General features: G+C 45.9%; 2 protein-coding genes across 2 annotated transcripts; one reads left to right on the top strand and one right to left on the bottom strand.

Moving 5' to 3' along the window:
* The first annotated feature begins 3883 nt into the window (after positions 1 to 3883).
* LOC100844319 (BTB/POZ domain-containing protein NPY4) lies at positions 3884 to 9161 on the top strand. Its single transcript, XM_003578347.4, has 5 exons — positions 3884 to 4114; positions 4716 to 5137; positions 6873 to 6942; positions 7069 to 8277; positions 8371 to 9161. Exons 2-5 carry the CDS (start codon positions 5079 to 5081, stop codon positions 8953 to 8955), a joined length of 1923 nt encoding a protein of 640 aa, XP_003578395.2. The 5' UTR covers positions 3884 to 4114; positions 4716 to 5078; the 3' UTR covers positions 8956 to 9161.
* A 1647-nt stretch (positions 9162 to 10808) lies between these two features.
* Positions 10809 to 12543, bottom strand: LOC100846762 (aspartic proteinase nepenthesin-1). The gene has a single exon (XM_003578355.3). The coding sequence runs from the start codon at positions 12331 to 12333 to the stop codon at positions 11005 to 11007; it is 1329 nt and encodes a 442-aa protein (XP_003578403.1). The 5' UTR covers positions 12334 to 12543; the 3' UTR covers positions 10809 to 11004.
* Positions 12544 to 13656: the final 1113 nt, after the last annotated feature.

Here is a 13656-nt window from a genome sequence, read left to right as displayed (position 1 = left end):
GCATGTATATATGGCAGGACCAGAGAAAATTGGAGCTAGCCACACACATACATGCATGCATCTAGGTTCAAGATCAAGTTTTTTTTGCTCTGGGGAATGACGATGACCAAATCTAGATGAGATTGATTAACTGGCTAACTGACTGCTAGCTAGCTTTGCTTGCTTCGAGAAACCTCAGGGAAAAATCCAATCAAATCTAGCTGAGATTGATTAACTGGCTAACGGCTAGCTTTGCTTGCTTCAAGAAACCTCAGGGGGAAAAATCCAATCTTTTGGCACTGTCCTCAACTGGGCAGGGCTCTTGGAAAGATCCATTTTTTGTGAACATGCATGCACAGTGTGTGTGTGTGCTTGCTTGCTTGTCCAGACTCTGCATGCAGAGTAGTGAGACATATACCAGACACATCTTGCAGAGAGGAGGAGATCATGTGAGATGGAAGATTTGGTGTAATTTGGATCTTACTTCGTGTCCCTAGCTAGCAGCTAGACACCATGTCCATCTGGCATGTATGTAAACATGATGAGTTGATGACTAGCTATGACTGTAACAGAAGCTCTGTTAATTAGATCAATTAGACTAGTGTGGCAAAAGCTCTGCTATTATACTGATTGTCTGATTAAGTAAGTACTCCGTACTAGTTAGTGCCAAATTAAGTGCCAGGCATCTCTGCATGTAAGTATGAGATAGCAAAGAAGATATATATAGTACAAACATAGATTAGACACTGTAGTTCAATGCATGCACTGGATGAGGGAGGAAGTGTGTGTCTGTACATATTATACACACACATGGCTGCCAACTTGTTGCCAACAAGTCGTGCATGGGCGATGGTGATCAGTTGATATATATATTCCTCCCTTTTAAGCTGCAAGCATCATGCATGTGAGCCGGCCAGTGACAACTACTCAGTTAACATTCAGAAAATTTTAAGAAAGGAAAAACATTTTTAGTTAAGAAAAAATAATCGAAAAATCGCAAGAAGACACTATTATCTAAGTTAGCATCTGGCTGCAACAAAAACAACAACTAGGACGAAACCAAGTAGGTGAAGAAAGAAGTAATCAGTGGTGCTCCAGGCCAAACCAGAGAATGCACAAGCACAATGCCAATGGACACAATGACAGGGAGAGGGATCCAAATCTCACTTTGACTTTTAAGGCTACCGAATGATGCATGCCAATGTCCTGTCAGTTGGCCACACACTGTACCACAATGACATGACAGTGGATGGTTAACCTGCTCAGACCAGTCTTGCTTTTGGAGGACAAATCTGATTGATGAGCCATGGATGGATGGCATGGACACTGAAAAGTGGGTAGGGCATGGCTGCCATGCTGAACATGGACACATCCTTCTGTGGATGCACAACCATGGAAGAGAAGAGTGCTGCTCTGTACAGAGTCTCCAGGCCATGCATGCAATTGTGTAGGTAGGTCTCACTGCTTTCCCCCTCATAGGACACCCTCATTTGCTGGCTTTGTTCCCATTTTTTATATATAATGGGTGGATCATTGCTTATCTGCAAAATATAGATGCTCATGGATCTAGAGATGTATGAGTTGATGCCTGTGCAGGGCAGATCACAAAATATAGGCTTGGGTCCATTGGGACTTGTGAGTCAATCTTGCAGAATGGTTTGCAAGAATCAATCCTAGATCTCACCAATACAATGGACCTAACAATACTCACACATGTGTACCTGTACAGCTCATCTCCAAACCTTACAACGAAAAGGAGATGGAAAGAGAGGGGCAAATGTGTAATGAAGAAGAAGGGTAGTACAATGGCATGCCCTCATAACAATGGACAGATTCCTGATCATAGGCAATGGACACCATGTGTCAAGCAAGGTCCGTAGTGTGACAGACTGAAAGTTGCTGCCTACCATAACATACAGAAAAGCTTTGTACTTTGTGTTTGTTTGGCTTCATCATTGCCACTACTACCTCTCATCTGAATCTAAGCTTATGATATTTCTAAAGTTTAGGTGCAATTAACAATGCGTTTGGGTTTTTTAAGGATTTGGCAAAGTAAGAATGCAAGAGAGAGAAAAAAGTAGATTAGATTTTGGGAGGGGACCAAGAAGTGAAGTGAGTGAGATAGCCCCAGGTGGTAAGAGTAGACCACGAGGGCAATATATACTTAACAAAAGGGAGCACCATCATTGGGAAGCGGTTAGGAGAAAGGTGTGAATGAAATCTTCTAAGAACCATAATGGTTAGCTGTAATTGAAAATTAAATTGCTTTTCTACCAGAAGATTCAGTCTGGTACATTAATTTCTAGTCAAATCTAGACACTGAGAGAGGCTAAAGAAGAGAGGCCGGTGCTCAAATTAATGGCCATGGTAAAGATCCGATCCATGGAGATGGAGGATGTAAACAAGTATAGGTTGGTCAAAGGAGTGAAGAGAGGTGATACACCATGATATATATTTCACCGAAAGCTTCTTTAACATTGCATCAGGTGGTTTCACCAATATCTTATGTTTCACCTTCAATCACAATATCTCTGAAATTGGATACTATTTGTGATAGTAGTGTTTGGAGATCTCATTTTGAGCATCACGAATTGAGCCCGCCCAGGCCCGACCCAGCCCGGCCCGGGGTCTTATTCAAGGGTGAGCAAGATCACCATCAAGGAAGTTAAGCCCTCCATTTGCGATGTTTATCTGCATACATAATTGCATGAGTTGATATGATGGTCAAAAATGCATGCACCGATCGAGTTGGCCTAATTTGGGTCCCAACGTTGATAATTAATTAGAGCGGCAATGCCGGCAATCTTGACAACTGATTAGCATGGCAGGGTTCATTACACACTTGAAGGCGATACCCGACAGGAAATGTCATAGGTCGCAGCATGGGCTTTTCTCTGAAAGGAATTGATGCATTATGATCACCTTTTCAAAACGAAATATGCCTTTTATTTTTCTTCCTAAGAACTATTAGTCTTAAAGGCTTTTTCTTAGGTGTCTTATTCTTTCCTCGGAGAATGATCTGGCTACAAAGAGTATATGCTGCCGTCAGCTGCCAATGGAACCTAAATAGGAAGCATCAACTTTCACTGGTAAACAAAAACGGCCAGAAGGCAGAGAGAGATAACAAAAGTCAGTATGTTCCACTTTGCATCAGAAATTTTGTCGTTGGAATAAAATATTCTCGTTATACACTAAATCAGATTGTAAGCACCATAATTCAAGGTTGAACTAGATACAATATGTGGAACCCATATATATTAGCACATCAGGCCCAAATGTAAGGGTTTAGGGTTCCACAACAATTGACGGCGAAGCCATTCTACCCGAGAGCGGGAACATGATCGTCATAAGCACGAGGAAAGGTGAAGGATGTATGCAACTTAGCTGAAGCATATCTTAATGTAGGGTTATATGTTCTCAAATTTATGTGTAACTTGTTAGCGATTGCATGTCGTGATGAGTTTACTCGATGCGATTTTGTATTGCTGTAAACTTGGGTGTATAAAAGATCTTATTTGATTATATATAGTTCTCGAATAAGAAAATACACGAAAGCATGATAACATCTTCTTGTTCCACGTTACATATATTTATGCTACATGTCTTGGCCGCTGATGTAAGATACCTAGGTGGAAGCTCATACGACGACAAAAAATCACTTGACATAAAGTAAAAATTTGTAATCATACTTCTCTTAATCCTCCTTCGGCACTCAACAAATTCAAGAGGCTTGATGGGGTTTCAGAGGGATTGGGGGAAAATGACAGGGTGCAAATTTTTTTTTCTTCCCTCCAAAGCCCTGTAAAAAAAACTTGTCGGTGTGTGTGAATGTAATTAAGTAATTATATAGGGACTGAAACGTATAAGTGACTATAGAATAGAAGCATAAAGTCCCGGAAATTTTGCCGAGCTCATGACTCCCGTTGCTCTCCAACTCCAAAAATCAGAAATTGAGTGCTCCCAGAAGTTCCTCATATCCATCGAGAAGGCGGCTCCAAAATCTATCTACAAGCTACAGCTGCCCGCCTCAAATCCCCGCCCCCACACACGGCGAGCTAGCTCACCCGCGTCGCCGCTCCCGTTCTTCCTCGCCGGGACATCGCGTTCCTGCCGTCTCCGCCCATTTGGTTTCCAGGTATGCGGTTGTTTTCGTCCGGGGATTTAACATCCGATCCGCCCCTGCTTGGAATGTGATTTTCCCTCGAGCGAAAAAGGTTCATATTTCTGTGTCGGTATTCCTCGCATTGATAACTTTGCGCATTGTTTTTCTCAGTTCGCGAATATGTAGGTTTGAGGCTTTTTGAGCCTGCTCTGTTTCTCGAAACAAATCCCAGCTTTCTTATACACTTTGTGGTAGATTCAGCTCTAAGTATGCAGTTCATACTCTAGTCCAATTTCTTCAATTTTCTACGCAGTTGTTTATTTTCTCTTGTTATTTCTCCCAATCTTGTTTTGGTCCAACAGGAGCAACTGTTTGTACAAGCCTGTTGTGATCTGTTGTATTCTGCAGTTCTTTGTTTATTCCCTGATTGACTACCTTCATGTGCAAATTCCTTAAAAAAAGTCCAACTTTGAATTATTTATTTTGTGTATGTGCCATTCATGTGGGTTTCTGCACTGCAACCTGATAAGATTCCAGCCTCACTAGTGCTTGTTCCCATGGTCTCCCTACACCCCATCCCCCATTGCCTCAGCAATTATTCCCACTGTCCCCTCACCCCCAAGGTGCTTTGCAGGTGCTGCTGCTTGCTGATCCAGCTTTGGAGGAGTTCTTGGATTCCTGACATTGTGCCTTCTTGGGCCCAGAGCTTGATAAGATTTGTTGAATAGTTTGGCAATCTAGAGAGGGGGAGAGAGAGAGAAAGCCTACTTGGCTACTTGGTGTCTTGGCCGGGGCTTTGCCATGGAGCAAGGGGGACACCAGGACCTAGATCTTTACAGCTAATAATTGCTTTTTAGTTTTAGGGGTCTTGTCACTTGGTGCTTCTTGGTGCTAATCTGCGGTGATTGCTGAGGAGAAAACGAAAGGAAAAAGGGTGAGAGCAGTGAGAAGAAGAGTAAAGGAGAAAGGGGATTCAGCTTATTCTCAGTGTGTCAAGATGAAGTATATGAAGCTTGGATCAAAGCCAGACGTCTTTCAGACAGAGGGGAATATCAGGTGAATTAATTCTTCAATGATTGTTGTTCACAATTTTTAAGATCATCTCATTTAACAATTTTTTGATTGATTTGATCACTTGTGCTCTAGCTTTTATTTTGTGAAATCAGTATTCCATGAGTTTTAGTGAATTTGTGTTGAGATGATCTGATCCATTTGTGCACATAAAAACGGATGCACAACCATATTCCTGATTGAACTCTAATGTCACTCTAGTTCTCTATTTGGTCAAAGTTAGCAGGGATCTGCTTCTCTCATTTGTGTACGTGAATCATTTATTTATTTATTCATTCATTGAGATAATCCCTTGTTATTTATTTTATTATTATCATTATCAGAAACCAACACAACAGGTACATGTCCTAAAAAAACACATGGTAAAAAAAAAAACTAAATACTGCCAACATCGGACAAAGATACCAGAAACTATGATCTCTTTAAGAGTTTTAATACAACAAAAACCAGTTCAACTTTATGTTGTTAGTCCGTAATCTATGCTGCGGTGGGATTGTTAGTGAACTTCAAAATTGAGGACAGTAACAATTTTTGTTTGTCTTCCAAATATTCTCAGTACTTAGCTTCAAACTGGACTAAAAAGTATGATTGCGGATTTTGTTCGAGGAAGATCCTTATACTACATATGTCAGAATTTTTTTAAGCTTGATCTTATTAAAGCTTATGTAGTTTTTGATTGTGCGATATCATGTAACTGGGTCGACTCTAAAAACATTTGCAGTGAAATTTGCATTATTATTATTGCCCTATTGTTCATTTGACAATGATTGGCACCAAAAAGTTCTTTGTGAAAGGTGGTGTTTATTGTGTTAAGCAGTGGGTTTCATGATCGCGCTCAAAAGGCTCTCGATTCAATTGATCTCCTTTATAGATACATCATCTGTGATTCTTGTCCAGTGCCAACTGTTCTTAAACTTTCTGCATACTTCAGAGCATGTGCCAATTCCCCCGTATCATTTTTTATAGCATGTTTACTACTCATGGGTTGGTTGGTTGGTGGCAATGTGGTCCATTTTGAAAATTAAATTCTTTAATTTCTATAAACTGTTGCAAAATCAATTGGTTGTCAAATCATTTTCCTTGGACCACTTAGCAGTCCGATTAGTTATACCTGTCATATACACAGGCTACTTTTTCTTCACTTTATAGCGTTGCCCTTCGTACTTTATTTAGCCCCACATTCTATCATTCCTTTTCTTACCCTTAGTTGATTCAGCGGGTGGATGAGTTTGTCATGTCATTTCAACTTATTGTTCGGATTCCAGGGACCTTCTTTTTCATGTCCGTTCTTTCTTGTTCATGTTTCCAAAACAAGACTTTTACCCTTTATTGTGGGTGGTGATTTGTCCTCACAATTATTGTGGTTCCGATTCTATGAACCACACAGTTAATTCATCATCACCTTTTGCTGTTTCTGATGTAGCTTTGCTGGTGCAGCATTACTTACCTCAGTAGTTACTGGGTACTCAATTTTATCAATCAAATAAATTAAGACCACTCAACATTTCTGTGTCAGAAAATCATTAAGATGCCCATGTCACAAATGATGTTTGTCTATGATGCTGTTGTTATTGAAGAATATTCGTGCAAAGGCATCTACAGAAGATCAATACTTTAGATGTTGAGCTTTCGGTTTTCATTTTGCTTACTTCTATGTTGTGTTTTCTGTTCCCTTCTCGATTTGTATTGTATGATTCAAATGTTGAAATGTCTTTTTCAGGTTTGTGGCAACTGAGCTGGCGACGGACATTGTTATCACTGTAGGAGATGTCAAGTTTTATCTTCACAAGGTACAAATTCTCTTTTGATCCATATTGATCGCAGTTTTTTCCTTGGTTAAAGAAATCTCATTTAGCTTGTCAACTAGCATGTCACTGAGAAAAGCACTCACATTCTTGTTCGAAATGTGTGCACAGTTCCCACTTTTATCGAAGAGTTCCCGCTTGCAAACGTTGGTAGCCTCTACAAACGATGAAGGCAACGATGAAGTAGACATTTCTGACATCCCCGGTGGACCTTCAGGATTTGAAATATGTGCCAAGTTCTGCTACGGTATGACCGTCACGCTCAACGCTTACAACGTCCTCGCAGCCCGCTGCGCAGCCGAGTTTCTGGAAATGTTCGAGACGATTGACAAAGGGAACCTCATCTACAAGATTGATGTGTTCCTGTCGGCGAGCATATTCCGTACCTGGAAGGATTCGATAATTGTGCTGCAGACAACGAAGTCGCTCCTGCCCTGGTCAGAGAACCTGAAGGTGATCAACCACTGCGTCGATTCCATTGCGTCCAAGGCTTCCATCGACCCGTCAGAGGTCGAGTGGTCATACACCTACAACAGGAAGAAGCTTCCGTCGGAGAGCGGCTCCGACTCGCATTGGAACGGCGTGAGGAAGCAGCCGATGGTGCCCAGGGACTGGTGGGTGGAGGACATCTGCGACCTTGAGATGGGCTTGTACAAGAAGGTGATCCTGGCGATCAAGGCGAAGGGGAGGATCGCTGCCGAGGTGGTCGGAGAAGCGCTGCGAGCCTACGCATACCGAAGGCTGTTCAGCTCCCTGGACAATGCTGTCAACAATGGGCTTGACTGCACAAGGCACTGTGCAGCCCTTGAGACCATCATCTCTCTGCTGCCTGCTGAGAGAGGTTCAGTCTCATGTGGTTTCCTGCTGAAGCTGCTGAGAGCTGCATGCCTGCTTGGGTCCGACGAGACCCTCCGTGGCGACCTGGTCAGGAGGATCGGCTCGCAGCTCGACGGAGCTTCGGTCTCGGATCTTCTGATACCTGCGAGCTCCGGCGAAAATGCCATGTACAATGTCGACCTGGTCTTGGCGATACTGGAGGAGTTCATGGCGCAGCGCCACGGTGGTGGCGATGAGGAATTACAGGACGACGACGACGAAGAAGAAGTCACCATGGATGGCGAGAACCACCGCCACCTGGTCTCTTCCGTCTCCGGCGACTCAGATCTTGCGCTGGCAAGGCTGATCGACGGGTATCTTGCTGAGATCGCGAAAGACCCCAGCCTTCCTCTCCCAAAGTTCATCGCTATCGCTGAAACGGCGCCCCTCGCTGCTCGGCCAACGCACGATGCGCTCTACCGCGCCATTGACATGTACCTCAAGGTACAGTACAATTTGTGTCCTTCTTTTGACACACAAAATGGATCTTATACTCAGATTCGTGTTGACTGAAATGTTTGTTTGCTGATGATGCAGGAGCATCCGGGTTTGTCGAAGAGCGAGAAGAAGAGGCTGTGCGCGCTGATGGACTGCAAGAAGCTGAGCGCCGAGGCGAGCGCGCACGCCGTGCAGAACGAGCGCCTCCCGCTGCGCGTCGTCGTGCAGGTCCTCTTCTTCGAGCAGCTCCGGCAATCATCGGCAGCCGCCGCCGAGCTCCCGTCCTCTGCTCTGCGCTCCCTCCTGCCCAGGGAGAGCGGCAACTCCTACGGCAGCTCCAGGTCAGCCGCCACGACGGCGACGACGGCCGAGGACGACCAATGGGGCACTGGAGCCGGCGATGCCGGATCGTTCCGGTCGGCGGGCGGCGGCGCCATGGCCACGAACAAGAGCGGCGGCGGCGGCGATGGGGGCAGCAGCAAGAACGGCGGTAAGGCGGGGAAGGGGATGATGCCGAGGAAGATGCTGAGCAAGCTGTGGTCCGGCAAGGCGAGCAGCGGCGGGGAGCACAGCGGCGGTTCCGACACGTCCGAGAGCCCCGGCTCCGCCGCCCACCTCGACGCCATGGCCGCCGGTGATGCCAAGTCCACGCATTCGCGGAGCACCAGGCATTCCGTCTCGTAGCTTTAATTTGTTGCTTGCTGTCTTTTCTTTTCTTCGTTTGATTGTGTTTGTTTTCTCTGGGGCGGAGCCATGGATCGAGGCCGAGCTTGTAAATTCGCCTGGTTTCGCCTCAAGAAGACGACGATGATTTTAGTTGATGTGTACTTATTTTGGTCGCAGTATACAAAGCAAAATCTGAATTCAAAGATTTAGTCGCGCGTTCTTAATCTTCCGAGTTGACGGCACAGTCACCTGTCTCATCAGCTTGACAGTGAGGCCAAACCAGCCTGAATTGCGAAAAATTGCTACAGTAAAAAATATGGTAAACATTGACATGATGCAACAAGTTAGAGGGACAATATGCCACAATGTTTTAAATGGGGTAAACACTATCACTAATTTACAAATAGCTGTACTATAAGAAACTCAGACATTTCACAAATTCCTTGCAATAGGAAGCGCGGGCGCACACACAACACATGACGATCGATACATAATCCATGACATGCTGATAAACCCCAAAACCAAATGTTGACCGGTCGATCGACACACACACTTTGCACGACAGGCTACATCCGAGCGACGCAGATCAGATGACCTCCACCCCGGACAAGCCGAATCCCAGCTCCTCCGGCGAGACCCAGAGGAGAAAGCACAAGTTCCTCCCTCCCTCCCCCCCATGGCAAGCCGGCGCGGAAGCCGCTGCGCCCTGGCGTGCAGGGCTTCTTCTTCACCTGCGACGGCGGCAGCGAATCCGTCTGCCTTTTTTTCTGCATAAATTTTGCACCCTGTATTTGGTGGTATGGTTAGTTTTTCTGGTGAAAGCATGCTCTCAGCCATGACATATTTCTGGAGGGGCGTATGTTTTGAGATTACACTTTTTAGGAATAGATACATCCATTTTTGGGCAAATTTGAGACAAGAATTATGAAACGGAGGGAGTAATTCATTTCACATACCCAAGGTTGTGACATTGGCACAGATTCTCCGCTTAAGTGAAAAAAAGTGTCTCGGAGCATTTTAGATAGTTCTGAACTTCTGATGCTCAGTGCATACCTTACATAACCTGAACACAAACTGTAAAGTCTAAGCAGTTATACAGTAGACGCGGTACATGTCATTACATGCTTCTTCTCCTGAAAATTATATCCAAACAGTCGATTTCTTGCAAGAATAGTCTAAATATATTGTTCTGTGCAATTATTTTCTGGACACAATAGTCCAAATCGCTAAGATAAGTAATTGGCTTGGTAAGCTACTCATCAAGATAATTTATTGCAGGTTCTAACTTTTAAAACTAGCAAATGCAATAAGGCATCTTTTTAGGCAATTAAGTGTTCCTCTTTTTTTTCAAACAAGCTGGATTCTCAACCCATCTTTTAGTACAACAAACCAGAAGAGAACCTGGTTGAATTTCCAACATTATTTGCTATTTTTATCCATAATTCCATATCCAGGTGATCAAGATTCTTTCCAGTGTATATGCAGAGAAGCACCAAAAGCTCTTATATAACTTCAAGATGGCTTCTGCAAGCTCTGGGAGAGAGTTACAGGTCCCAAAGAAGTTGCTTACTGTTGCTGATTTTCTTTTTGAGTCTCTCTTTCTAAGATCACTTCCCCTCTCATTAGCATCTTGGTTTTACAGATTGCGGAATGTTCGTCGCCTTGAAGAGCACGCTCGTCTATGTAAGATGCACTTGGACTACCGAGAAACTTTGGCACTCGTATAGATCACTAACTTCTACAGAAATGAATTTCACTGCAGTTTGATCGTTCTGATGTTGATGGAAATGCTCAAAATGGACCTATTGTCAGGTTGTCTTTTGTGTCGTTGATTGATGCTCTTGGGCTCTTGGCACGTAAGTACCACATCATCATGCTAATTCATGTATACCCTCATATTGTTATTTACTAAATTCATGCAATGAATACAAGTACGATTGTTCCTTTTCCCCCACAAACATTATAGCCAACATATCACAACCTGATAGCTACCCTGAATTAGATGAATAACTAAGAAAAGGTATTGCCCTGAATTCACATTATCAGGTTAATTAGAGGAGCAGAGGCTTAGAGCATGGTGCAGTCTGCGGTCTGGAAGGAGAAGCGGCCCCTGCGGAGGTCATAGAGCAGGTGCATGTCCTGCTGTTGGAAGTTGCCGATGATGCTGTCGTACCCTCCTTCCAGGATCATCATGCACGCTGCCGCCTTGTCCACGGGCGCCCAATAGCTTGCCGCCGGCACCGCCATGTCCGCACCGCCACCGAAGTGGAACACCAGGGCCGGCACCACCTTCTGGAACCCCTCTCGCGCCACGCAGAGCTCCAGCCCGCTGTCCTCCGGCGCCGGCACCAGGCTGCCGTTGCCCAGCTGCGCGGCCACCTCCTCCTTCAGCGCCTCGTAGGCGTGGCTGGCGAGCTGGGTCAGCGGGCTGCCGGTGTCGATGATGACGCCGCCCGCCCAGTATCCCTTGAACAGCTGCCGGAGCTGGAACGTTGTGCTGTTGACCGCCGGCAGCCGAGTCTTCCCCACGGTGATGCCCTCCAGCGGGAGGTAGTAGAACGTGCTGTAGGGGTAGTCCTTGGGGCTCTTCACGAACGGCATGGAAGCACCGCCGCCGCCCAGGCTCGCCGATGCTCCGACGAACAGGTGGCTGGACGCGCCGCTGCTGTGGAAGTAGGGGGTGAGGCAGTAGGAGAACCTGGTGGCGCCTATCTGGGACACCAGTGACAGGCGGCCGCGGCCAAGCCCGATGAGCCCTGACGCATCGTTGAGGGCTCCGGACGTGATGCGCGTCAGGGAGACGCAGCCGAAGGCGAGGCTGGTGGTGCCGGACTCGAAGGCGAAGGACTCCGTGCCGAGGGAGCCGATGACGCGGCCGGCGCCGTAGCTGGCGATGAAGGTGCAGCTACCGTCCAGGCCGCAGAGGTGCACGCCGTTGGCCGCGCAGAACCCTGCCTTGTCGGCGCACGGCACCGGCACGAAGGTGGAGGATTGGGAGAGGTTGTAGTACGGGAGGCCCTGCTTGGCGCAGCTCTTGGGGAGGCAGGTGGTGGCGCACTGCGTCCAGATGAGGTCGCTGCCGGTGTCGATCAGCGCCTCGGTCCGCTGCGGCGGTGAGCCGATGAGGTACGACGCGATGTACTGCCGCGTCGCGCGGTGCACCTGTGCGCTCACGTCGTCCTCTGCACCGGCCATCAGCCGCTGCTGCTGCTGCTGGCGGCTGACGGCGACGGCGCGCAGCACGCGCTCCTCCGTGGTGTAGCCGCCCTTGTCGTCGACATGGGCGAGCTTCATGCGGAGCCCTGCTTCTGCTTCATTGCTGCTGCTGCAGGCGACAAGGGTAGCAGTAGCGCTGCAGCTCAGGAGCACGAGCAAGAACACGAGACTTGGCGCCATTCTTCTTTTTTGCTTCTCGTTTTGAGATGTATCCAGTACGGCAATCCGATTGTCTCGGTATACGTATGTATTTATGTAGGAATGTATGTGGAATTTTGTTTGATTGATGGCAGAACAAATTGTGGAGGATGGGTCGTGGATGTGTAGAGGATGGAGAATGGGTGGCGACGGACCAACAGGTGAACTTACAAGCTTACAACTCACTCTCAAGATGCTGACACATGGTGGCGTTTGCAGTGTTGTCAATTGCGTGCCAATCGTACCTGCAGTCCGTGGGGTTCAACAGCTTTATATGTTTTTAATACAGCTTTAACAAATTTTTGTGTAAATTCCAGCAAGTTTTGGGGGGTTGTTTGTTTGGTGCCATTCCTGTTTGTTTAATGGGCCACTCAACCAACTATGTTTAAACTGCAAGTGTGCATCTTGGTATTATGCAGAGGCCGGAGTTTAATCTTGTGTGGGTGTATCTGCTTAATATGACAGCTGAGTACCAATAAAACCTTTTTATTTTTGGAAATAATGTTTCTAGGAAATAGCAGAACGGAGAATGGATCTACATTTTGAACGTTTGCTCTCCGGTCTTGGAAGCCAACGCGTTGTGTGGAGAAAAACAAGGAGTGACATCTACGATAAACACGTCAGAGAAAGAAAATCACTGGCCAAGTGGCCAGAGTCATTTACATTACGAGAAGCATACACAAATGCCGGCGTCAGCCCGTCGCCAACTTGAATTGGACTGGAGCAAAGTGCCTGCGTAGACCCTAGCTAGCTAGCTGCAGCAATAGGCAAGAGCCTGTGTGCAACAACACAAATGTAGTACTGCAGCAACAAGCTGCCGGCAACTGTCCTGGTCCAGAGCAAGCAACGTCGACGTAGTAGCAAGTCTCCAGGGCGAGTCAACCTGCCCGGCTCGTACGTTGCCGGTAACACCTTACACCACCCATTTCTTAGCCGACTCAGCTGTCAGCAAATATATTTTCTTTAGGGAAGGACTGGGTCAAAGCTCCAGTAATGGTTTGTAAAAGGACTTTTTTGGTTTTGTTGCCCTGTCGGATTATTATTGCCGTTCACTGGGCCTGACCATAATTGTACTCCCTCCGTTCGAAAATAAGTGAAATAGATTTGTATAAATTTGTATAAATTGTTATACAAATCCACGTCATTTATTTTGGAACGAAATAAAAATGATAAATTGTATTTCAAGATATCCAGAAAAAAAAAACGTCGCGATGTTGCTCTTCTTACATGGAAGTCCTCGCTGGTCTCATCTCAGCAAACTTGCCTTCATTTTATTGAGAACGACTTTATTTGTTAGTAAAAAAA

The sequence above is a fragment of the Brachypodium distachyon genome, chromosome 4 (genome assembly GCF_000005505.3).
Source record: "Brachypodium distachyon strain Bd21 chromosome 4, Brachypodium_distachyon_v3.0, whole genome shotgun sequence".
Taxonomy (NCBI): domain Eukaryota; kingdom Viridiplantae; phylum Streptophyta; class Magnoliopsida; order Poales; family Poaceae; genus Brachypodium; species Brachypodium distachyon.
Note: the sequence above shows the minus strand (reverse complement) of the source record. Positions and strands in the feature narration are given on the sequence as shown.

Bases quoted from the DNA above. Each gene is read 5' to 3' on its own strand.
- LOC100846762 (XM_003578355.3), bottom strand. From the start codon at position 12,333: ATGGCGCCAAGTCTCGTGTTCTTGCTCGTGCTCCTGAGCTGCAGCGCT.
- LOC100844319 (XM_003578347.4), top strand. From the start codon at position 5,079: ATGAAGTATATGAAGCTTGGATCAAAGCCAGACGTCTTTCAGACAGAG. The intron at 5,138-6,872 runs GTGAATTAATTC...TGTCTTTTTCAG, and splicing joins CAGACAGAGGGGAATATCAG to GTTTGTGGCAACTGAGCTGG. The intron at 6,943-7,068 runs GTACAAATTCTC...ATGTGTGCACAG, and splicing joins TCAAGTTTTATCTTCACAAG to TTCCCACTTTTATCGAAGAG.